The 27,691-nt window shown below is 36.6% G+C and overlaps 1 protein-coding gene across 1 annotated transcript in view; it reads left to right on the forward strand.

Annotated features, from left to right (window-relative positions):
- Positions 1 to 1,562: 1,562 nt before the first annotated feature.
- The window catches only part of UHRF2 (ubiquitin like with PHD and ring finger domains 2), a 499,671-nt gene continuing 473,542 nt past the window's right edge, over positions 1,563 to 27,691 (forward strand). The window contains exons 1-2 of the mRNA XM_053702563.1: positions 1,563 to 1,713; positions 2,187 to 2,355. Coding sequence (XP_053558538.1) covers positions 2,203 to 2,355 — 153 coding nt within the window. The 5' untranslated portion in view covers positions 1,563 to 1,713; positions 2,187 to 2,202. The remainder of the gene's footprint in view (positions 1,714 to 2,186; positions 2,356 to 27,691) is intronic.

The following is a 27,691-nucleotide window of genomic DNA, read 5'->3' on the forward strand; positions in this document are numbered from 1 at the left end:
ATGACAGACATCCATTTTAGCCAATCAGAGCTGGCTCACTGGAACTCCACGTGTGTGAGCACAGTGTTATCTATATGACACACATCTATATGACACACATAAACTAACACCCTCTAGTGGTGAAAACTGTCAAAATGTCCTGAGAGAAGAGGCGGCTTTCAAGGGCATAGAAATTAGCATATGAACCTCCTAGGTTTAGCTTTCAACTAAGAATACCAAAAGAAACAAAGCAAAATTGGTGATAAAAGTAAATTGTTTAAAATTACATTCTCTATCTGAATCATGAAAGTTTATTTTGGACTAGATTGTCCCTTTAACTTTTGTTTCAGGTGAACCTGAAATGATGGGTCTCCAAAACAGCAACCACTGCTTTATAAATGGAGCCCTATGTTTTGATTTTTTCCAACTTAGGAGGCTGCCCTATCATGACTCACCTAAGCATTTAAGTGTTCTAAGTCACAAATTACATATCTCATAGGACAAATACATATTTAAAATGAATAATGTTTTACTATACATATATACTGTATGGGAACCCTTAGGGCAAAATGTATTAAGCCCTGAAAAAATGCGCCTAAAAAGTCACGATTATTTCACCGACAGTTCACAATGTGTAAAGTAAAAAATGATGCCAGTATTTATCAAAATTCTAGATTTTTCTGGCAAAAGGTTTTTTTTGTGATGTCAAATGAATTTCTGATCTAATTTTCTTGCAAACATCTTGTTTTCACTTTATTATTCATTAGGATAACTAGAACTACATTTGTAAGAATGTTCTTTCTTATATATTATTAAAGTTATTTCTATTTTGCCCCTTCTTTGGCGCTCTTTCGAGGAAGGTTTGCCCCTTTATTATGGGTTATCTTTGTTCTTTTGAGTACACTTTTTTCAATTGTACATTAAATTATTTAACTTTTTTTTATATATAAATCTATATATACCTTTATGTTATTAAATAATTCTTCAAGTTCTGCACCTTGTTGTGGGCAATTTCTTGCCCATTACGGTAAGATTTTTTTTTTTTCCATTTTCACTTCCAAACAATATTGCTCTTTCTCTTTCACTACCTTGTAACCTACAAATTGACGAGACTAAAAACAGTGAATATTATATGCGCCACTTTTCATAAATATATGAGAGCTGTGAATATATATGGGCATTTTAATATGCCAAGAGATTAATACACAAATTAGGCATTTCCAAACAACTCATTTGCATATATTAAAAACTTGGGAGTGATCATGAGTCAATTTGTTTGCACATATGAAAAGTTGCTATTGTGTTGGCACTGGCACATAACACTTTATAAATATGGTGGTATCATTTGTGAGCTTTTTTGTGACAATGTGAACATTTTATTATTCTCACTTTGATAAATTTTGGTCATTGAGAAGAATTCTTTTTTTTTTTTGGGAACTATTTAGTAATGTATGATTTTATTAGCAAACAACATAAAGCACAAATGAATTACCAACCAGTAAACATCTGTAGTGTGCAACAACATCGCGCCTTTTGTAAAAGAGGCTGGCAGTCATGAGGGAATGTGACACACACAGAGCTGCCCAGCCAGTCACATTTGAGGGGCAGGCTACTTTCTGTAGCTGCTATCTTTATGTGCATGAGCTTAGGCCTCTCCCGTCAATGCGAGGATGTATTGTAGTGTTTATTAGTCGCCCGCTTGCACCAACAATCTACCTGCAGCGTACAAGACAGGTATGTATGGCGGCTACATTAACAGCGGCGGTAAGGCACATAGTACTTACACCGGGTACTCACGGTTTTTCGACAGGGGCGGAGAAATGCTAGAAAATGCAAGCTCCGTCCTCTGTCTCTAATCAAAACAAGAGCCAGCCCCAGCTTCTGCCTTGTTCGCTTCGCGAGATTTTAGCTTGGCGCCGTGACCCCCATGTGAGAGCAGCTCCTAGTAAACACTCCCTGCAGCTTAGATGGCTTCCAAATTCTTATTACAAAAATAACAATATCAATACAGGGGAGGGAGAACACGTTATAAGCGCGTTGTTGTGTTTAAGTCCATTGTGTTTTATTTCACCAATAGGACTGATTGCTTATTTTTATTATCTTTTTTTTTTTTAATATTTATATATACTGGAATGAATATTTTGTAATAACACTAATATTATTACGGAAAAAAGAAGCTACAAATAGGTGCTATTTGAATCCAACAGCTTTGTGAATGACAGGATGTGGATCCAGGTTCGAACCATAGATGGCACACAGACACGAACCATAGATGACCTGTCCAGGCTGACAAAGATCGAGAGTCTAAGGTTGAAGATCGAAGAGAGCTTCAATGTGAGCCCTGACAGACAGCGCCTCTTCTACCGGGGCAAACAGGTAAATCTGTAACCTGAGTTAATTCAGAACATCAGTAAAATACATCACCTCCTGTCCCCCTTATTCCTTCCTGTTGATTTGGGGCATGTCCTGACCTCATGTGCATTCCTGCACTGCCTGACAGGCCTATGATGCATGCCTGCCCCTCATTAACCCCTTGTGTGATTTCCATTGTTTTGCTTGTGGTACATAAATACTTCCTTCCTCTTATTTATTTCTAAATGTTACATTCGAAACAAAGAAAATATTCCCACCATGCTGCCAACCTGCTTGAATGCCTATAGGCAAGGTTATTGTAGCACCCTGAAATATTCTTGCAGCAAGAATATAGCATAGTATGTGAAGCAGTTAACAATAGTGATATAGGTTTGATGTACATTTTATCTTGCATCTAGTTTATAACCTTTTTCTTGCATGTTAGCCGTAAATTATTTTGTACTTGATATGTTTATCCTTTTCTGTAGCCTAGAAGCTACAATACTTTTTATTCTGTGTATTCTAGATATTTCCTTCCAATGTTTGCTTTGCATTTTTTTTTCTTAATCTCCAGTTTTCTTTCTGCTTGACGCACTCCTCCCCCATTTCTTCTGGCATTAGTTTCTGGGCAACTTGTTTTTAATTTGTGCATTTCTCTCAATTGATCTACTCTGTGCTGAAGTTTCTACTTTTTATTTATTTAATGAAATTATATATATATATATATATATAAGTGTGTGTGTGTGGTTGTTTTTTTTTTTTTTTTTTTTTTTTTTTCTGTGTGTGGGTCACTAAGATCAATTTTCAGTAACCTCTTTCTACGTACAGCTAGCTGCTGCATTGTTCCTTTCCTAGAGCGGCCTATAATGCGTATCTTGGCATGCAGACTTGCTAGAATTTTGCTGTCTTAGAGGCCTGCAGTGCAATTGCTTTTTGTCTTAGTTTTTAAACCCTTCGTAGTCGATATTCTCTGTAGACTATCAATAAACATGCAAATGTATATTTAATATTCTTTCAAAAATAGAGTACCAGTCGTTAACGTCTACAGGGCTCATGCAAGATTGTTAGTACTATTGTCAGGAATTGTATTTAAATATTAACAGTGCTAAAGGCTTTAGGTTAACGGAATTCTAATACAATATTTCATTTCTAAATGTACAAACCATTGTCGCAGTCCTACCGATTATTTCTTTTCATGTTTTGTTCATCAAAGCAAATGTTTCTGAATATCATGCACCAGGGGCGTATTTAGGTTTTGTGCTGCCCTAGGCACTCAAAATTCTGCTGCCCCCCACCCCCCACACCACCCCAGGTTTAAGGCCTTTTTTTAGACATAATATTTTTGGGGCATGGTGTAAAAAAAAACACACACACATATATATATATATATATATATATATATATATATATATATATATATATATATATATATATATATATATATATATATATATATATATATATATATAACATTATTTTGCAAGTCAGATGATTAAAGTGTTTATATAAAAAAAAATATAATGGATAAATATGTAATGAATATACAAACTGGCCTTTAAAAGTACTTAAATACAACAGTAGTTATGATAGGTTTAGGAATTGTATCCAAGGGGATAAAGTCACATGATACAATCATAATAAAGTATATACTTGTATTGTTTCTGAATGTATTAAATGCATACAACATATTTTCAGTTGTGTTTTAAGTCACATAGTTGTATAGATTCAGCAATAAATACTTATTCTTTGCATGTATGACAGATAGACAAACAGTAAATGTACAAGTATTTAGTGACTAATCCGTTTAAGTATTTTAATGCCTAATGAAGATGTATTGAAGGGAGGGTGGAGCGAGGAAGAATACTGCATTCCCTCTCAGTCCAGGCCGTGCAAGTGAGCTCCGCCTCCACTGTCACCACGTCATGCGCACCCACATACAATCCCATAGGATAGCAATAGCCGGGCCAGCCATTTAAGTCATTAGTAATTGGTTGATTTAGCCACCCGGCCCTGAGTTCAGTAGAGTGGCCCTAGGGACTCAAAATTCTGCTGCCCCTTAAAAATCTGCTGCCCTAGGCACCGGCCTTGTTGGCCTATGCCTTAATACGCCCCTGTCATGCACATCAGTTTAAAAAAATAAAATAATTCACCATGCTGCCACCGACATGTGCCTGTTGTGTGTTTTTTTTTTTTTTTTTTTTTTAACCATGCACACTGAAAATGTCGGACAGGGTTTGTGTTATGTTCGCTTTCTTAGGAAATAGTCAAGCCCTAGATTATGCTCTTAGCATTGTAACCCCATCAGGCAAGTAGGCCAAGTTACCTTGTATAGTTCTGATAATTTATGAATTAAGCCTGTTTTACCACTCTTCTCATTGCTTTTTGGCTTTTTAGAACTTGGCTGGATTTTATGGTTCATACTGATACTGTAACACCACTCAAATTTACTTTTTCTATTAAAATAATGTTCCATAAATGTAATGTCGCTTACTATTCAGAAATACTGAGGATGTTGTGACTAATTTGCACCCATTCCCTATCTGAATAAAACTTAGGAACTTTGTATGTTGATGCACATAGAATATCAAGAGCTTGCAATTAATCTATAATATACACAGTAAATATATTCAGGCTTTTTGTATTTTCTTTTCTTTTTGTATCATAGCCTTTTAAGGATTTTTACTCAAATTAAATGTAATGTCCCCCTGCTCCACAACATGCTTTTCTGTATAAAAAAGCTTTTTGCTTTTGGCTGCATTGTGTACATTTTTGCTTAACATAGTGCAGCCACAGCGAAGCACTGTTTGAAGAGAACAGTCAAGTATGTTGTAGCATTGCAAAGCTTAGAAATCAGCCTATGAGCCTATCTAGGTTTAGGCTTCAACAAAGCATACCAAGAGAACAAAGCTAATTTGATGGTAAAAGTACATTGAAAAGTTCTTTACAATTGTATGCCCTATCTGAATCATGAAAGTTTTTAATTTTGACTTTACTGTCATTTAAACTTGTCACACTGCTGCCAACAAGACCAATGCAAATCTGGTTTGCATGGTAGATAGAAATCTATTGAAAGATGCCCCTGGTTTTGGACCATGGATGAAGGACCAACTGTGCATGCATAAAGGGAAATCCGTAGATGTAAATAGTGAATCGGTACAGCATTTGCAATTCACTGTATACTGGAATTGTTGTCTGCTGGCATAAGGGGAGTGAGAAGCCCCTGTTTTTCAATTGCTGGTTGTCTGGGGTGCTCATTCTATGAGGTGTATAGAGTGGGTGGGTGGGACTGCTCTATATGCACTTACACCATGGGTTGACCACTTTTAAGAGCTGCCAGACACTACAGAGAGAATTAGAAAGATATGTGAAGAGCATTGCAAGAGCTGCTAGGAGATAAATGATTTAACATTATATTATTATTGCACAAGGAAAAGCTGCACTCAATAGAGCTCACAATACACTGTTTTTTCAGACAAATAGAACAGACACGGGAGGCACATCATGTCCATTTTATGCATTTCATGCTACACAGAGGGCTTAGTCATAGATTACATTTATAGTACATTTTTTAATAAAGTCAATACAGCTTTTTAAGTGGTATAATGGTGTAGATTACTTAGCCTGATTTCAGGTCAGAGTTATTTACTATTTAAAGAAATAATGCCATTTTATGCGCATGCTATTGTGTATCTAACCTCCCCTCCATGTCTATAAAACATTGCATCACCAAAAGGTATGAACACTGCATGACCAATCCAGCTTTCAAAAACAGTTTAATTGGCTTTAAAACAATTCCTTTTTTTTTTTTTTTGCATATCTTTACATTTTTGTATATCTGTTTCAATTATTCATCATTCAATATGTCTTTACTCACATTCTAGATTCCCTGTTACACAACTGATATTCTGACACTGCTTGTAATCATTCCCCTTAACGACTGAGGACGTGCCAGGCATGTCCTACATGGGGTGTCAGTTAGTAACCAAGGATTCCTGTGGGGTTTCAAGCGGTGGACGCTTTCAAGGTATTGCAGTGATGTCTCGATATTGAGGCATCACTAACAATACCTTTTTTTTTTTTTTTTTTTTTTTTTTTACCCGCCGATGCAGAGAGGGCCACTCTCTGCATTGGCCAGCGATGGTGCCGATCGTTGGTGGGTGGGAGCCATTGCAGGGAGGCGGGTGAGCGGCCCATCGCTGGGGGACGCTACACTCTGGAACTTGAAAAGTGTAATCGATGGAGGGGGGATCAATATTATTCAAGGGATCTGGGAGGGGGTGGGGGGTAGGTTATGGAGGGAGGGCAGCTACACTACAGAAAAATTTGGATTTAAAAAAACCCCCCAAAAAACTAATTATATGGCAAACTGGGTACTGGCAGACTGCTGCCCGTACCTAAGATGGGAGCAAATAGGTAGCGGGGGAAAGGGTTAGAAAGCTGTTTGGGGGGGTCAGGGAGGTTGGGGGCTAAGGGGGATCCATCACTGCTGAATATATGTTTTTTTTTTTTAAAAAAAAGCATTTTATTTTAGTACTGGCAGACTTTCTGCCAGTACTTAACATGGTGGGGACAATTGTGGGGGAGGGAAGAGAGCTGTTTGGGAGGGATCAGGGGGTTAGATGTGTCAGGTGGGAGGCTGAACTCTACACTAAAGCTAAAATTAACTCTACAAGCTCCCTTATTAACCCCATCACTGCTGGGCATAATACAAGTGCGGTGCGGAGCGGCATTTAGTGACCTAATTACCAAAAAGCAATGCCAAAGCCATATATGTCTGCTATTTCTGAACAAAGGGGATCCCAGAGAAGCATTTACAACTATTTGTGCCATAATTGCACAAGCTTTTTGTAAATAATTTCAGTGAGAAACCTAAAGTTTGTGAAAAAATTAACGATTTTTTTTATTTGATCGCATTTGGCAGTGAAATGGTGGTATGAAATATACCAAAATGGGTCTAGATCAATACTTTGGGTTGTCTACTAAAAAAAATATTTATACATGTGAAGGGTTATTCAGGGATTCCTGACAGATTTTTTTTTTTTTTTTTTTTGGAAATAGCAAAGTGCTACTTGTACTTAATGCCCTATAACTTGCAAAAAAAGCAAACAACATGTAAACATTGGGTATTTCTAAACTCAGGACAACATTTAGAAACTATTTATCATGGGTGTTTTTTGGTGGTTGTAGATGTGTAACAGATTTTGGGGGTCAAAGTTAGAAAAAGTGTCGTCCCCCCATTTTTGAGATATATATATATATATTTTATAGTAAATTGTAAGATATGATGAAAATAATGTATGTTCAGAAAGTCAATTTAATGGCGAGAAATGTTCTTTTGTGATTCTGATAGAGCAAGCAATTTTAAGCAACTTTCGAATTTAATCCAGTTATCAAATTTTCTTCATTCTCTTGGTATCTTATTTGACAAGCAAGAATGTAAGTTTAGATGCAGGCCCATTTTTGGTAAACAACTTGGGTTGTTCTTGCTGATTGGTGGATAAATTCACCCACCAATAAACAAGTGCTGTCCAAGGTCTGAACCAAAAATTGTCTGGCTCCTTAGCTTAGATGCCTTCTTTTTCAAATAAAGACAGCAAGATTGATAATAGGAGTGAATTAGAAAGTTGCTTAAAATTGCATGCTCTATCTGAATCACGAAAAAAAAAAAAAAAAAAATTTGGGTTCAGGGTCCCTTTAAGTTATCCTTTCCACCAGCAAGTAATCCTAATTGATCTTGTTCAGCAAACATAGTACTTATTTGTAAGTGTACTTGAACAGGTGTGTATGTGTGTGTATATGTGTATATATATATATATATAAAACATGGAAGGGAACTGCACTCCAAGACCGGATCAGGTACACATCCTGTGACTCAGTAACATCCAGCCCTGGGTGCTAAATAGCACTCCAAAAAAGCCGTGATGTCACCAGAGCCACAGGCAGTTAACCCCAGTCCGGAATGGGTGCAAGAACCAAGGGAGATTACAAATAAAAAGTAATACAACACATAGAAACACCCAGCACTCACCAGCTAGCTCACAGCTAAGATAAAATCACAACTGGAAAGGTTAGTCACCGCATCTGGCCAAATGGGAAAGCTCAGGCACCACGTCAAGGTCCTTTCCTTAGCCTGAGTCCCTAACACAGGCACACCATCATGCGAGCTCACAAAGCTAAACAAACTGAGAACAAAGAAGGGGTGCACAGGTGGCTGTAATCACCCATAGAAAATACAAAACATGGAAGGGAACTGCACTCCAAGACCGGATCAGGTACACATCCTGTGACTCAGTAACATCCAGCCCTGGGTGCTAAATAGCACTCCAAAAAAGCCGTGATGTCACCAGAGCCACAGGCAGTTAACCCCAGTCCGGAATGGGTGCAAGAACCAAGGGAGATTACAAATAAAAAGTAATACAACACATAGAAACACCCAGCACTCACCAGCTAGCTCACAGCTAAGATAAAATCACAACTGGAAAGGTTAGTCACCGCATCTGGCCAAATGGGAAAGCTCAGGCACCACGTCAAGGTCCTTTCCTTAGCCTGAGTCCCTAACACAGGCACACCATCATGCGGGTGTTTCTATGTGTTGTGTATGTATATGTATATATATATATATATATATATATCTATATATCTTAGCTGTGAGCTAATGGGAAAACTCAGGCTATTTAGCACCCAGGGCTGGATGTTGCTGAGTCACATGATGTGTACCTGGTCCGGTCTTGGAGTGCAGTTCCCTTCCATGTTTTGTATTTTCTCTGGGTGATTACATCCACCTGTGCACCCCTTCTTTGTTCTCAGTCTGTTTGGCTTTGTGAGCTCGCATGATGGTGTGGCTGTGTTAGGGACTCAGGCAATGGAAAGGACCTTGACGTGGTGCCTGAGTTTTCCCATTTGGCCAGATGCGGTAACTAACCTTTCCAGTTGTGATTTTATCTTAGCTGTGAGCTAGCTGATGAGTGCTGGGTGTTTCTATGTGTTGTATTACTTTTTGTTTGTAATCCCCCTTGTTTCTTGCACCCATTCCGGACTGGGGTTAACTGCCTGTGGCTCTGGTGACATCACAGCTTTTTTGGAGTGCTATTTAGCACCCAGGGCTGGATGTTGCTGAGTCACATGATGTGTACCTGGTGGCATAATCGATTATGAAAATAGTTGTCAACGAATATCATAATCGATTAGTTGGTCTGTGCACAGCACCAGCTGCTTCACTCCAATGAGCTTATGCACATGGTATTGTGTTTTATGGTTATGCTTTTAGCCTAAAGGACGTCTACAGACATTTTACTTTTCACTTTTCTTTAGGACAGTATATCTTATTATTATTATTATTATTATTATTTTTTTTTAACGTTTACAACTACTCCTTTCTTATGTGCAACCCAGAAATAAAACAGGAGTCATAATTTGGATTGTTTTTATTAAATCAGGTGATTTGGGACTATGCTTTGCATGCAAGCTTGTTTTTTACACTTAGTTCTAGATTGATGGGAGTTATTTGAATGGTGTGAACTATTATCTGTTTGCACAATTTTTAACGTATTGCTGGTTATATGTACTCTATAGATAAATGTGTAAGGTTGTGTCCTGTTACTGATATATAGTATTTAGCCCTTTTGCCTCCTTTTTTAAAAAAATAAATAAAATATTTTTAATTACTATATGTACCAAATTCAACGTCCTATAAGTATATCTGTTATTTTAAGAGTGGACTAGATATTTTTTCCCCTAACCTTATAGCTGGTTGCATATAGATATTCAAGATATTTTTATGTCAGAATGAAGTCCAGGCTTACTTTAAAGGGACACTCATATATATATATATATATATATATATATATATATATATATATATATATATATATATATATATATATATATATATATATATATATATATATATATATATATATATATATATATATATATCTAATCTCTAATCTCTATCTCCTCTATCCTCTAATCATAGTCACTCCATATTCCAAGGATCCATCAGCTCCCAGGGTGCACTTCCAAGAAAATATCCAAGTATAACAATGATGAAAAAGGCACTTACTGGTATTAGTAAAACATAACATTTAATTCAATCCATTAAAAAGCATAACGTTTCGAGAACATTGCTTTCCCTTTGTCAAATACCAGATATAGCAAGGAAATAAATATAGAGCTATATAACAACTTAGTTAAACCATCACCAATTGTGAAGTCTCCAAACGCTGATCCGCAATTGCGGCCTGCGTGCAGTGTCAAGGAGTGATGACGTCATCAGCGTGCGACACGCTGATGCGTATACTAGGGGGGCGTGAAATGACCTGTCAGTCACACGGCCAATCAAAAAAGGTACCGGTCTCCTGTCAATACATAAGGAACGACCATTATATAAAGACCTCTGTCAAATAAGGCTTGTGATCATGTACACGGAGACTCTATTAAAATCAATAAAAACAATATAAAACATCAATTGCTAAAACACAATAAGTATATCTGAGCAGACACATCTCTATGCATAATTATGTGTACGTATCAATATAATACCAGAAGATCCTGTATTAAACTATTATTTCATCTATAAGTATTATATAGTGACGGATAATATTATTAAATACATCCGTATGTGAAGGAGTATGGAAGAAACCTTGGTATCGGAGGACTTGGTCAGTCAGGGATTTAAGTGGGTCAGCACGCTTTAATGGTGTGTGTGATCCCTATAATGGTAATAGACAGTAACAATGGTCAGGATATATAGGATGTCATAGGGCTAATCAGGTGTGTTAAAATGAGACAATACTAGACGACAATCGTGTATAGCTCAGTCCCCTGAATAAAATGGCCCAAAGTCCAGTATCGTATTCGGCCCTTTATGTGCTATAGTGTCCGATGTATAAATCCATCTGGTTTCCAGCCTTAAAAGCTGATTACCCCTATTGCCTCCCCTTGTTGGTGGTGGTACATAGTCCTTAGACTAGAGACACTATTTCTACAACGGGCAAAGTGGCGTGCAACTGGCTGATCAGAGTTCCCTTTTGATAGGACTTCCCTGATCACACAGCGATGAGTGGCCATCCTTTCCCGGAATGTGGTGACCGTCTTACCCACATATACAAGGGAGCAAGGGCAAATCAGAATATAGATGACATAGGTGCTGGTGCAAGTCAGTCTGTAGTTAATCTTGTATCACCCTTCAACATGCTGTCGCATGTGGTACAGTCCCCACACCTAAAGCAACCTTTTTTGTTGGATTTAAGCCAAATGTGTCCTTCATAGCTTTTCACAGGGTCAGTCTTGACGAGCAAATGGCGCAAGTTCTTAGCACGGCGGTATACCATCCTAGGGTGCTGTGTAAGTTGAAATGGGTAGGGTCTTATCTGTTTTTAATAGATCCCAATGATCCTGACAGCAGAGTTCACCTGATGGTGCATCAGTTTCTTTAGTGTCTGTTACCATTTTACTGTCATATACATGTCTAATTAGTTTGTTTGACATCTCATCGAGCTGTCTTTCCCTGAATGTTGCCTCAGTATGGAGACTTTTGCCTTAGTATTGGAGACTTCACAATTGGGTATTTAAGGTGATGGTTTAACTAAGTTGTTATATAGCTCTGTATTTATTTCCTTGCTATATCTGATATATATGTATATGTATATATATATATATATATATATATATATATATATATATATATATATATATATATATATATATATATATATATATATATACATGCTGCAGGATTAATCGCCGCAATTTTAAAACCGCGAGAGTTCGCGATTTTTTTGCTAAATAAAAAAAATCCTCAGAAGTGGCTGTAATATTGATTTGTTTGTGATTTCTTGCAAACCAGCTCCATCTAGTGGTTGCTTTTAGCACACATTTGTAAAATGGCTGTTTTTACTTTCACTTTTTGTTCTCAGTAGCAGCCGATCAATCTAGAAGTCTAAAAGCAGAGCCCATGCAGGAATGAAGAGGAGGGAAAGCCACATACTTATATTTCCCCCTAGGGACGTCTGTAGTCTGAAACATAGGGTATGTAAACATTATGGAACCTCACACAATCTCCTGCTCCTCTTAGAAACGGCTCAAATACATAGCAGATGCAGTTAACCCCACGGCTCCCAAAAAGGATATATATATATATATATATATATATATATATATATATATATATATATATATATATATATATATATTTGTGTGTGTATGTAGCTTATACTGCTTCATTTGTTAATCGTACCACTGTCCAAGAAAACATGACATTGTTGTGTGTCATAAGACCTAATAACTGGCTAGTGGCTACTATTTAATCACATCACTGGCAACAAATTTTTTTTTTTTTTATTTATTTTTTTTTTTAATTTTTTTTTCTCCAAAAGATATAGAGAGATATAATATAGAAAATAAACAGGTCCTGCACTCTCCACTGTGAAAACACAAACTTCTTTAATTGAACTGTGACGTTTCGGGGTAGTTAGCCCCTTCCTCAGACAGATAACAAAAATAGTGCAACTTACTCCCCTTAAATACCCTCCACAATGTACTGTGAATGCTAAACACCTGCAGCTTTTCATCTGCGCAACTGAGCATGCTCAGAGATAACTATGGTGGCTGCATTGGGACAAACAACTAAAAGCAAAGTTAAAAATGGAAAATGCCTGAAATTACAATGTAACAATGTTCATATAAACAAAAATGTAACCTAAGTAGCCCTGATATATGTGATAACTCGTCTTCACAATATGTAACAAAACTTAGCAAAAACTAAAATTGGCTACAAATAGAGCTGCATCAACTAATCGATTATGAAAATAGTTGTCAACGAATCTCAATCAATTAGTTGGTTTGCAATTAGTTGGTCTGTGCACAGCACCAGCTGCTTCACTCCACTGAGCTCCTGCACATGGTATTGTGTTTTATGGTTATGTACTTAGCCTAAAGGATGTCTACAGACTTATACTTTTCACTTTTTCAGAACGGTATAAGTTTACAACTACCCCTGGCTTATGTGCAACCCAGATATAATAGGAGTCATCATTTGGATTGTTTATATTAAATCAGGTGATTTGGAACTATGCTTTGCATGATATAGTGCCAAGCTTGTTATTTACACCTAGCCCCTAGATTGATGGGAGTTATTTAAATTGATGTGCGCTATTATCTGTTTGCACAATTATTAGCGTATTACTTGCTATTGCTGATTATATGTACTGTATAAATAAATGTGTAAGGCTTTGTCCTGTTATTGATATATAGTCCTTAGCGCTTTTGATATATATATTTTTTTTGTTTTGTTGATATTTTTAATCAATTGTGATAATATTTACCAGATTCAACCTTTATAATTATATATCTGTTATTTTTAGAGCGGACTAGATATTTTCACCTAACCTTATAGCTGGTTAATTACCATTGCATAAAGATATTCAAGATATTTTTTATTTTAGAATGAAGTTAAGGGTTACTTTGAGAGGCCCCTTGCCAAGGTGGAAGTTCAACCTCTTTTCAAACAGTTTTTGTTTTTAATTATAAAACTGTGCTCTGCTGCTTATAAATTGTGTTAATTAACAGTTGTCAATTAAAAGTTGTGTTAATGTAAAGTTTTAGTCTGAAGTTTATATTTGTAACACTCAGTATGTGGATTATATTTAAAATATAGGAAACAATTATTGATTCTTTTTTTATCCGATTAGTGGATTAATCGAAAAAATAATCGTCCGATTAATCGATTATGAAAATAATAGTTAGTTGCAGCTCTAGCTACAAATAAATATTATATCTTACCTACTGAGGGGAATAAGTAAGATGTTACTTACAAAATAACAGGCAAGTAATGAATATCAAGTGTAATTATGAAATCCATACACTGTAACAGGACATGATTAATTTGACCAGGGAGACAAATGAAACCTACCTACCGCAAAAATTGCTTTAACTAGGTGGGAATATGTCAAAAAGACATAAAAATTATGAATACAATCTTAATCATCCCTGTATAATCTAATAACTGACAGACTCAGAGTATGACTATCAGATTAGTATGAATCAAAACAAAAAGTGTCTAGCCACTGGCTGATCACTTTCACCAGTGACTAGGGCAGCACGTATGGATGCCCTGTGATTGGCCATACGGGTGCGTAGATCATCATTCGTTTTGCCAATGTAATATCTGCCACAGCAACAGTGCAGCATGTACACTATAAACTTGGTAGTACATGTGACTCTGTGCTTAATGGCATAGCGTTTGTTGTGCCATGGGTGGACAAAATGCGTGGTTTGTACCATCCCATTACAGGTAGTGCAACCCATACACTTAAAACAACCATGTTTAGGCTTCCCTAACCAAGTCTTGTTGGTATAACTTTGGACATTGTCAGGACGCACCAAGTAGTCCCTCAAAGATCTTGAACGGTTTATAACCAACCCTCAGGTGGATGGTATTCTTAAAGGGTAAGCGTTCATCTGTGTTGATGTGCCAATTCTCCTGTTGAATACTGGGGGTTTGTCACTTGTCAGGAGAATATGTGGTCACAACGTCATCCTTGAAGCCATGTCGGGTGTGTCTTCACTGGTTCTCTTTATCAATGCTTCAGCTTGTGTCAATGTGGACATAGTAGATTTGATATCCTGAATGGTTTTACGTTTATATCCCCTTTGGATAAACTTGTTCTCCATTTCATGGAGTTGTTCCAACTTTTTACTTTCAGTACTGTTGTTCCGTACCACTCTCTTAAATTGGGAGATAGGCAGTGCCCTTTTAAGGGCCGGTCGATGGCAGCTCTTAGGATGGAGTTCCTATCCGTCTCCTTGATGTATAGAGTAGTCTCTAGGCGATTACCATTCTTGAAGATTAGCAAATCTAAAAACTCAATACAGGTATCAGAAGCATTCATTTTGAATTTGAGGTGTTTACTTGATCCGTTTAGTTGGGCAAACCAGTTATCCAACTCATGTCTCGTGCCTGTCCAAATGATACACAATATCCTATCTATCTAATCTATATCTTGAACATCCTGATGTTTGGGTCACAAAATAGATCAGTGTCAAATAGCTCAAATTCTGCCATAAAGATGTTGGCATATGATGGGGCCATATTCAACCCCATTGCCGTTCCAGAAATCTGTAAGTAAAATTTCTGTTCAAAACGGAAATAATTACATTCCAGGCAGAATTTGAGAAGACGTAATTTTACCTCCACAGGTGGACCCACATATGGGTATAAATTTAAATGTTTCCTTGTGGCATCCAGGCCACCTGTATGAGGAATGGCATTATACAAACTGGTGACATCCAGTGTCACCAGAAAGTCAGTCCGTATCGGAGACCAGGTGGATTTACACCTTAGATACTTTAATACCTATGGGCCTTAATACCCATTTTGATATGCAATGTTTCTTGTAATGATCCTGTTTGTACATATTTTACACGTAATAGTATATTGTGTAGTACAGTTAGCCATAGATTAATACTAATCTGATAGTCATACTCTGAGTCTGTCAGTTATTAGATTATACAGGGATGATTAAGATTGTATTCATAATTTTTATGTCTTTTTGACATATTCCCACCTAGTTAAAGCAATTTTTGCAGTAGGTAGGTTTCATTTGTCTCCCTGGTCAAATTAATTATGTCCTTTTACAGGGTATGGATTTCATAATTACACTTGATATTCATTACTTGCCTGTTTTTTTGTAAGTAACATCTTACTTATTCCCCTCAGTAGTTAAGATATAATATTTATTTGTAGCCAATTTTAGTTTTTGCTAAGTTTTGTTACATATTGTGAAGACGAGTTATCACATATATCAGGGCTACTTAGGTTACATCTTTGTTTATATAAACATTGTTATATTGTAATTTCAGGCATTTTCCATTTTTAATTTTGCTTTTAGTTGTTTGTCCCAATGCAGCCACCATAGTTATCTCTGAGCATGCGCAGATGAAAAGCTGCAGGTGTTAAGCATTCACAGTACATTGTGGAGTAAGTATTTAAGGGGAGTAAGTTGCACTATTTTTGTTATCTGTCTGAGGAAGGGGCTAACTACCCCGAAACGTCACAGTTCAATTAAAGAAGTTTGTGTTTTCACAGCGGAGAGTGCGGGACCTGTTAATTTGTTTACTTTTCCTACCCAGAGCACCCTGGAATTTGGAAGTATATTGTTTGTGCAGATCCCCTGCTTGATGGTTTTATATATATCTCTACTACTCACGTGTATATGTATATTAATCTCAATTTTTCACGTGCTAGCTTGTGGGTAAACTCACTACCAGATGTGTACAAGACCGGCCCCAACACCTAATACAAGTCGCACTCCCTTGCTTCCCCTCTGGCCGCTTACACAAGCAACTGAGTGTTATACAGAGGTAAGCTATGTCAGAGTACGTATTTCTGCATGTCTGTCCCTAAACATACACGCAGATACCGCTTTACTGGGGTAATACAGGTCTTCTTATACATCCAGCTGTATAACAAGGTGACATCAGATACAAAGGCTACACCCACAGACCCCACGGCATACGCAGGCCTGTACTCACTCGGGTAAATAACTGGAGGAGAAAGAACCCCACTTGTACACAGTGTACGACAATGTTCTGCTCTCCCCCGCCATCTTGTAAGCAGGAAGCCAGGGGGCGGGGCCCGGTTTAAAAAGCTACGGTGGGCATGGCTGTTGTGCCATTACTTTGAAGGCGTTGGAGTCGTATGACATCACGACACGGTAGACTTCTCAACGACCTTACGCTATTACCTTAAAGCAACGCCTCCTATGTTCAATGAGTGACAGATCTTATCTAAACACGCCCATATTAGTTTTTTTTTTTTTTTAATTATTTATTTATAATCCAACAGTGGACACAACACAACTGACATTTTACTTCTCCAGCTCACCACGCAGGGTGCCTTGGAGAATGAAAAAGAATAATAATTTCTGAAAATATAATCATAACATATAAAAAAAAAAAAATGCATCAGATGCTTTCATATTTGGAAAAAAGAATTAATACAGTATAAACCAATAAGCGCCTTATTTAGCCATTATATTAGTTCATATAAAGATAATCAGATAATATGTCGATCAGGCTTTAAATAACAATACATTTAACTAAAGATACACTGTTGGGGTATATATATATATATATATATATATATATATATATATATATATATATATATATATATATATATATATATATTTAAACATATTACCTATAAAAAGAAAAAGGAAAGAAAAAAAAAATATATTTATCTATCTAGGTTCTATTCAATAACAAAAAATAGGGGAACAAAGAAATAGTCTAATATCTTTGTTTAACTATTTATCCCTTTAATTTAACTCCCCTTCCTTGAACCGAAGGGGTTAGATCTTAATAGATGGGGTGGTGTGAGGCACAGCAGCTTAGGACAGGACAAAACAAACATACACAAGAGGAAAGAAGAAGAAAAAAAAAAAAAAGGATAATCATCCCTCCCATCTCTGCTCCATTCACCAGCGCCTATTATATTTAGTACCAATCTGCTGGAAAAACATTAGATAGAACTAAGGATTCAAAGTAATCGGTTCTACGGAAATTAAATATAAGAGAGAATTGTATGCCCGGTGGATAGGTTAGAATAACATTAAGCCATTTTGAAAAGAAATCTTTTGTTCTTTCTCTATGTAGAGCTGATATGTTTGCTTGTTCAAATACTATCTGGGAGTAAATATAATTTACAAAACATGACATAGAGGGTGCCTTTTTGCTTTTCCAGTTTTTTAATATAAGGTTACGGCCTAAGGCAATGACAGTATTGATAAGATTCGTATTTATTTTTTTGATATCTGTAAATAGGAAAAAAAAATATCTCTAGACTTCAATTTAATTTTACTTTATAAATTCTTGTTTATCCAAAATTCCACCTTACTCCAAAATTGTGCTATTTTTGGGCACGACCAGAAACAATGTATCAAATCTGCTCTTAAGTTATTGCATTTTGGACAGTTATTACTAACGTCATTACACCAATTAGAAATTTTCCATGGGGTTAAATAAGCATTATTAAGCAGCTTTAGATGGGATTCCTTCCAGGATATAGGAATGATAGCAGTTTTAATCCACTTAAAGGTTAAATTTAGTACTTCTGACGAAATATCATTGTATTGATTACTCCATTTCTCTACCAAGTAATTGGTTATTAATTGACCTTGTTTTGCAAGCATAATTTTATATAGCAGAGCTATGCTATGGTTACCAATTTTGTAACTTGCTATGTAAGATTTAATTTGCGCCCATCCAGTAGACTCTGCATTTGATTTTCTAATTCCCGTTATTAAGTGTCTTATCTGAAGATAAGCAAAAAAATTCTTGTTGGATAAACTAAATTCACTAGCAATATCTTCAAAAGATCTCATTTGTAAGAGATTATTTAAACATTGATAGACATAGATCAGCCCTTGTTGAGTCCATCTATTATAGATCTCACAAGATAGACCGGGTGTAAATTTTGGATTGCCTTGAATCGGGAGGTATGGTGACAATTCAAAATTTACCTCTAAGATTGTATTCAATTTTTGCCACGCTTCAATAGAATTATATATTATCTTCATGCTTTTGATTTTATTGGGCAGATGGGTTGCTGTGCAGTGGAGAAGGGCTTGCAAAGAATAAGGGGCACATAAATCCTTTTCCAGAGAAAAGAGTGTAAGGTAGTTAGCTTCGCTTAGCCAATCAAAGGCGAAGCGCGCTAAATTTGCGATATTATACTTTTTGATATCTGGAAAAGACAGACCCCCATTTTCTGGTCTAAGGGTTAATTTTGAAATAGATAATAAATGTCTCTTGTTACATCATATAAAATGAGTACATTCTCTGTTAAATCTCCTGATATCTTGATTCGGAATAAATAAGGGAACATTTTGCATAATGTACATTAACTTCGGAAATAAAATAGTTTTAATAATCATCACCTTCGCGGATAAAGAAATGGGAAAGGCACTCCATTGTTTCAATTTATCAGTTGCTTTTCTAAAAAATAAGGCATAATTTAATCTATACCGTTGGGTAGGATCAATATGAATACATATCCCTATATATTTAATACTGGAGGATTCCTGAAAGGGATGTTCTTGGATACTTTTTTTATTTTTATATATTCAAAGGATTTCGGATTTACTGGTATTAATTTTATAACCCGAGAAGGTGCTGAATGTGTCAATAATGTTAAGAGCCTTGGGTATGTTTAACTTAGAGTTTTTGATAAATAATAAGAGGTCATCTGCATAAAGGGATAATACTAGTTTTTGCCCTCCCATCCTAATTCCTTGCAATTCCTCTCGTAGATAAGTAGCCAAGGGCTCTATTGCCACGTTAAATAATAACGGGGAGAGTGGGCAGCCTTGTCTCGTCCCTCTGTGTAATATAAAATCAGGAGTCTGGCTCCCATTTATTAATAAGGAAGATCTAGGGTGATCATAAATGGACTTTACGAAATGGCAAAAGTAGCCTGAGAACCCGAATTTTCCCAGAGCTGTAAATAAATGATCCCAAACCACAGCGTCAAACGCTTTTTCGGCATCAATTGTTATTAATGCAAAGTCTTGGTTGTTTATTGGTTGTTTCCAGACATGAAGCCAGTTTCATCTGAATGAATGATGGGTTCAAGACATATTTTAAAACGATTTGAAATAATGTGTGTCAATAGCTTGTAGTCTGTGTTGAGTAATGAGATGGGTCTATAAGATGTAGGGTCTGAGGGATCTTTGCCTTTTTTTAAGATCAGAGATATAATAGATTTTGAAAAATATTTAGACATGGTTTGGCCCTGAATATAATAGTTATTGAACAATTGAAAAAGCACATCAACAAGGTCTATTTTGAGTATTTTATACAGTTCAGCTGGGATCTGGTCTGGACCTGGAGCTTTATTACATTGGGCATGAATTATAGCTTCTATTATTTCCTCCTTGGTTATAGGTCTATTTAGGGCGGTAAGCAAGTCTCTAGGTAACTCGGGTAACGCGACTTTATGCCAAAAAGAGTTTTTATTATCTATGTTATATTCTTGAGAGGAATATAGTTGTTGATAATATTATCTATGTTGACTTATTGAGAGGAATATAGTTGTTGATAATATTCTAAGTAAACTTTTTTAATACTAGTTTGGTCTGTAACTCTATTTATTCCATCACTGCTTCTATTGTGTTCACTTTTCTCCTAGCTTTGTCTAGTCGTGAAAGAAATTTGGCCGATTTACCGTACTGGCCTCTGAACTTAGCGCTTAACTTTATCTCTTCCGCTATTATTTTCTGTCTATGAAAAATATCCCTTTCTGTTTTGGCTGTCCTATATCTGTCTCTGGATCGTTTAGAGGGTTCATTAATATATTTACGGAATAAGTTCTGAACTTGTCTAGATAACTGGATTTCTCTTTCTTGTAAAAAATTTTTTGCCCTACATATCATATAGGCTTTGATCTCGCCTCTTAAGTATGCTTTGGAGGCTTCCCAAAAAATTTCTACAGGGAGTGCAGAATTATTAGGCAAATGAGTATTTTGACCACATCATCCTCTTTATGCATGTTGTCTTACTCCAAGCTGTATAGGCTTGAAAGCCTACTACCAATTAAGCATATTAGGTGATGTGCATCTCTGTAATGAAGGGGTGTGGTCTAATGACATCAACACCCTATATCAGGTGTGCATAATTATTAGGCAACTTCCTTTCCTTTGGCAAAATGGGTCAAAAGAAGGACTTGACAGGCTCAGAAAAGTCAAAAATAGTGAGATATCTTGCAGAGGGATGCAGCACTCTTAAAATTGCAAAGCTTCTGAAGCGTGATCATCGAACAATCAAGCGTTTCATTCAAAATAGTCAACAGGGTCGCAAGAAGCGTGTGGAAAAACCAAGGCGCAAAATAACTGCCCATGAACTGAGAAAAGTCAAGCATGCAGCTGCCAAGATGCCACTTGCCACCAGTTTGGCCATATTTCAGAGCTTCAACATCACTGGAGTGCCCAAAAGCACAAGGTGTGCAATACTCAGAGACATGGCCAAGGTAAGAAAGGCTGAAAGACGACCACCACTGAACAAGACACACAAGCTGAAACGTCAAGACTGGGCCAAGAAATATCTCAAGACTGATTTTTCTAAGGTTTTATGGACTGATGAAATGAGAGTGAGTCTTGATGGGCCAGATGGATGGGCCCGTGGCTGGATTGGTAAAGGGCAGAGAGCTCCAGTCCGACTCAGACGCCAGCAAGGTGGAGTACTGGTTTGGGCTGGTATCATCAAAGATGAGCTTGTGGGCTCTTTTCGGGTTGAGGATGGAGTCAAGCTCAACTCCCAGTCCTACTGCCAGTTTCTGGAAGACACCTTCTTCAAGCAGTGGTACAGGAAGAAGTCTGCATCCTTCAAGAAAAACATGATTTTCATGCAGGACAATGCTCCATCACACGCGTCCAAGTACTCCACAGCGTGGCTGGCAAGAAAGGGTATAAAAGAAGAAAATCTAATGACATGGCCTCCTTGTTCACCTGATCTGAACCCCATTGAGAACCTGTGGTCCATCATCAAATGTGAGATTTACAAGGAGGGAAAACAGTACACCTCTCTGAACAGTGTCTGGGAGGCTGTGGTTGCTGCTGCACGCAATGTTGATGGTGAACAGATCAAAACACTGACAGAATCCATGGATGGCAGGCTTTTGAGTGTCCTTGCAAAGAAAGGTGGCTATATTGGTCACTGATTTGTTTTTGTTTTGTTTTTGAATGTCAGAAATGTATATTTATGAATGTTGAGATGTTATATTGGTTTCACTGGTAAAAATAAATAATTGAAATGGGTATATATTTGTTTTTTGTTAAGTTGCCTAATAATTATGCACAGTAATAGTCACCTGCACACACAGATATCCCCCTAAAATAGCTATAACTAAAAACTACTTCCAAAACTATTCAGCTTTGATATTAATGAGTTGTTTGGGTTCATTGAGAACATGGTTGTTGTTCAATAATAAAATTAATCCTCAAAAATACAACTTGCCTAATAATTCTGCACTCCCTGTATTTTTTCTTTATACGATCTATTTAAATATACGAAATCCCTCCACTTACTTTTTAACGAATTCCGAATCATTTATTAGATATTTTGGAAAGAAAAAATTATTACGTTCACCTCTTTGATGTGTCGTTAGAGATATGTCTACTGAGATAATAGCGTGGTCCGAAATAATAATATCATGTATCTCCGCCTTAACTTCTGTTTTAATTATTGAGCTAGAAAGGAGAAAAAAATCTATCCTGGACAAAAAGCCATAAGATTTAGAGTCACAGGTGAAGGCCTTCCCATCTGGATGTTGTAGCCGCCAGATGTCATGGAGTTTCAAAGTTATATTAATTTGTTTAAATATTTCCGCCTTCTGTTTAGAAAATAAGGAATTTTTTGAACTATATCTGTCTAATACTTCTGTCGGTATTAAATTAAAATCTCCTGCCAGAATTAGATTTTGACCAATGTATTTTGTTAGCTGATAGGTTAAATCGTTCCAAAAGGCGGGGTCAAATTTATTGGGTCCATACACATTACAGATAATCACCGTTACCCCATTTATTTGTAACTCTAGAACTGCCCATCTCTCTTGGGGATCTAAAATTGTATTGGTAATAATATATGATAGATTTTTATTGATCAGAGATGCCACACCTCTTTTTCTTCTGGAACAGGGGGTGGCTATCACCTCCCCAACCCATTTACTACGAAGTTTAGCAGCTTCCTCTGCTTTTAAGTGCGTTTCCTGTATTAATGCTATATCAGGATTATATTTACCTAGTTGTTTAATTATAGTTTTTCTTTTGATTGGGGAGGTGATGCCACCGACGTTCCAAGAAAGACATCTAATATTTTCTTTCATGAGGGTAATTTAATATATCTATATATCAGTAAGGTGCCGGGAGGGAGAGAGGGAGGGAAAAAAAAAAAAAAAAGGAAAAGGGGAGAGGATAATATGACCACCACTTACACAGATAACTTGAGAGAAAATAAAATAATAATAAAAAAAAACTTTCACTGCCATGTTTATATATGCAATTACTTGCTTCAGTTGTTTTTCTCTTGAATGGGTTATATCGCCTGAGGAACTTTCGCATTGCCTGTTCCAAAACACATCTCATACCAGTGACAATTTATTTTCTTTAAAATAAGCTTTGGCTTCCTGCACTCTGTCTAGCTTAACTGAGCCCTCTTCCTCATTGATAAGTATTCTTGCAGGGTATAATAGCTTTGCAGAGTATCCACTCTGTATTAACTTAGTGCAAAAGGGGGCCATCTCTTTCCTCCTAGAAGCAGTGTCGGCGGAATAATCCTGAAACAGTAACATTTTGTTTTTTCCAATATATAAATTCTCAATTTTCCTATATGCTCTTAATATATTTATCTTATCTTGAAAGTTGAGGTATTTTACTAAAATTGGTCTGAACATTTTTCCCGTCAGCTCTGCTTCTAGGAGGACCCAATCTATGAGCTCTTTCAGCTATCAGCGGGAGATCCCTAGATTCCATATCTAAAGCGTTAGGGAGAGTATTAGCTGCAAACTGTAATAAGTCTTTGAACTCTTCTGTCTCAGGGAGACCTATTATTTTTAAGTTGTTCCGCCTTGAGCGGTCTTCAAGGTCCTCTATCTTTAAGGTCATAGCTAGTATTTTCTTTTCCTGCTCAGAGATTTTGTGTGAATAGCTATTAGATAAGTCTTCTATAGCTGAAATTCTATCCTCTGCCTCTGTGAGTCTATTTGCAAATTGACTTACTTCCACTGATAAATTGGACATTTGATTTTTAAGCTGTTCAAATTGAGGCAGAAAGATATCAGACTAGAGCTGCAACAACTAATCGTCATAATCGATAATAATCGATTATGAAAATAGTTGTCAACGAATCTCATAATCAATTAATCGATTAGTTGGTTTGCAATTAGTTGGTCTGTGCACAACTCCAATGAACTCCTGCATATAGGATTGTGTTTTATGGTTATGTCCTTAGCCTAAAGGACGTCTACAGACGTCTACTTTTCACTTTTTCAGGACAGTATACATTTACAACTACCCCTGGCTTATGTGCAACCCAGAAATAATAGTCATCATTTGGATTGTTTATATTAAATCTGGTGATTTGGAACTATACTTTTCATGATATAGTGCCAAGCTTGTTGTTTACACCTTGCCCCTATGCGAGTTATTTAAATTGATGTGCACTATTATCTGTTTGCACAATTATTAGCGTATTGCTTGCTATTGCTGATTATATGTATTGTATAAATAAATGTGTAAGGCTTTGTGCTGTTATTGATATACAGTCCTTAGCGCTTTTGATTTTGTTTTTTATTGTTTTTTTATATTTTTAATAAATTGTGATAATATGTACCAGCTTCAACCTTTATAAGTATATATACGTTATTTTTAGAGCGGACTAGATATTTCCCCTAACCTTATAGCTGGTTATTTACCATTGCATATAGATATTCAAGATATTTTTATGTTAGAATGAAGTCAAGGGTTTCTTTATTGAAAAGCCCCTTGCCAAGGTAGAAAACACTTAGCATTGGTGAAGAGCTAACAAAAATAAATATCCCACTTTGGTGAAATTGGCAAAACCCTACTTATACACCTCAACAGACTTTTCTCTGCTGCAGGAAATATAGCTTCAGAGAACCAGCCTTAGCCAGAAGCATGTGGACATGTTGAGATGTTTGCATTTCAATGCAAAGTTTCTGAAAGAGTGAATAACAGAATGTTATTAACAGTAATAGTCTAACTCTTTCTAGTTCTACCTCTTTTCAAACAGTTTGTGGTTTTATTATAAAACTGTGCTCTGCTGCTTAAAAATTAAAGAAACAGGTGTGTTAATGTAAAGTTTTAGTCTGAAGTTTATATTTGTAACACTCATTATGTGGATTTTATTTAAAACATAGAAAACTATTATTATCTTTTTATCCGATTAGTCGATTAATCGAAAAATTAATCGGCCGATTAATAGATTATGAAAATAATCGTTAATTGCAGCCCTATATCAGACAGTTGACTAACTAGTGGTTGAAGATCTGTTTTTAGATTTACTCCCTCATTTAGGGTCTCATTAGTGATGTCAGATGTGCGTGGACGTCTATCTTTGATTTTAGGCGGCATGGTCTGGGGGATAGTGCTCTGGGGGAAAAGGAATCTTTCCATGTGAGTCTGTGTAAGTGTATGAGGGAAAAAGGAAGTGTGTGTGTGGTGGGGGGGAAACACAGTGAACAGAAGGAAAAATGTGTTTCAAATCTGACGTGTTAATGGGCGGCGCCCTGTATTAGAGTGAATTCACCTCAAATGGTGAAGAATTTTTTTTTTTTTTTTTTAAAGAAAAAAGAGTAATCACAATGTAGTGAGTGTCTAAATATTCATGCCAAAGAATAACTTGATGCACATCTTATTTGAAAAATAAAAATAAAAAATGAAATTACAAAAATACAGGAAGTTAACAGCTTTACTTTCTGTTATAATAGCTGTTTAGCTTTATGAGTGCAGTATCTAGACCTTCAGGATATTAATAAATTAGCCTAGGATGTTAATATATTTTAAAGTAACACGTAATGCTGCTTACTCTTAATAATAATTAGCAGGTATTTTCAAAGTTTAGAGTCACCCGCAAAACACAGATATCCTGAGACCTTTCTGCAAACAGTCAAATCAAGAAAATTATTTGTATTAGATTGTGAAGCTGACTGACGCTGTAAAGACAGCTATTCTCTTGACAACTAACCAGCAAAAACTAAATAGTTAGAAAAAAAGTTACATTTTAGATCATAAACAACCTAATTTCTCCCCAGAGGGATTGAAACTTTGTTGCAAACATTTTTTAAAAAAAAGACCTTTTCTTGATATAATTCTAAGCAACTTAGCAACATCTGAATAACTGTTACTTTAGCTGCGAGAGCGTAACTTAAATAAATTGGCAGCAAACACAAAACAGTTGTAAAAATACAAATTGGCTCAGTTCTTTTGTAATGTCAAATCACAGTAATAACTTCGGATCTAACTTTATCTGCTCTTGGCTTTCTCAGAGAAACAAGGGGCATTAACAATACCCCATCAGGTAAAAATGTAGTTGGTAACTCTAGCATAAGATAGATATAATGCAGCATACGCAATGTTCCCAAACTAAATGAACAAAAAAGTACTTGCGCTTCAGCTGCTCTTAGTGGATAATCAGACAGTCTTTCGCTGCAGGAAAAAAAGTTTTGCTAATTTCCCATAGCGTCCTCCAGCTGAGTTTTGTTCCTTTACTTTCTTTTCCGTGTGGGCTCTTAGGGACGAATGTCTTCTTTCATCTAAGTGGTAGCCCGGTTTGATTTCCGCTGAAGGCTTTCTAACACGTTGTGTTATGAGGACCCAGGAGTCCAACCAGTTGGCTATATCCCTCAGCGATTCTCCTTGCCACTCCAGGCAAACACACTGCATCCAAAGGTTTCCACACTCTCATACCAATGCCAGCCGCCTGCGGTATCTCTCTCCTCTTTTCTCCGCTGACAGGGCTTGTCTCGCCTCCCTCTGTGCACCAGAAAGTTTTCCTCACTTCAAGTAGGTGCTACGAAGCGTTACTTTCTGTACTCTGCAGGAGACGCTGTAATCCTGAGGTGGACATCCGCAATTACAGTTCCTATCAAGGCTTATCAACAGGGTAGAATTGTTCTCCTGGTAGGCTTTCGTTAAAACTGTAAGTCCCTCTCTGCTTTAAATAGCTTATGATGTGGCAGTGGCTCTAGCTAGTGAGCCAAGACAGCTTATTGTACTTCCCCGCCTTACCCCTTGCAATAGTGGGGTAACGTCCTAGGGAGTAAACCAGCTACTCCGACAACGGACCGTGGCGGCAGCTTGTTTTTTTTTCAGGAGCACTTAAAAAAGCATTAAAAACACTACCTTGTTACATAAATGCAAAATTGCTTTCTCTCTGGCCGCTTCCAAGCTTTTGATCAGCTTCTCTCGGCATAATATGTCATGGGGACGGTGCTAAAAAATTGCATACTCTTGTGGTTTTTAAATCGTGGCGGTTTAAAACCGCATCCGCATGCGGTTTTAAAGAGACAGTCTACACCAGAATTGTTATTGTTTTAAATGATAGATAATCCCTTTTTTACCCATTCCCCAGTTTTGCATAACCAATACAGTTATATTTATATATTTTTTACCTCTGTGATTATCTTGTATCTGAGCCTCTGCAAACTGCCCCTTTTTTCAGTTCTTTTGACAGACTTGCAGTTTAGCCAATCAGTGATAGCTCCCAGGTAACTTCACATGCATGAGCACAGTGTTATCTATATGAAATTCATGAACTAACACCCTCTAGTGGTGAAAAACCTGTT

This window comes from Bombina bombina, chromosome 2 (assembly GCF_027579735.1).
Source record: "Bombina bombina isolate aBomBom1 chromosome 2, aBomBom1.pri, whole genome shotgun sequence".
Classification (NCBI taxonomy): Eukaryota; Metazoa; Chordata; class Amphibia; order Anura; family Bombinatoridae; genus Bombina; species Bombina bombina.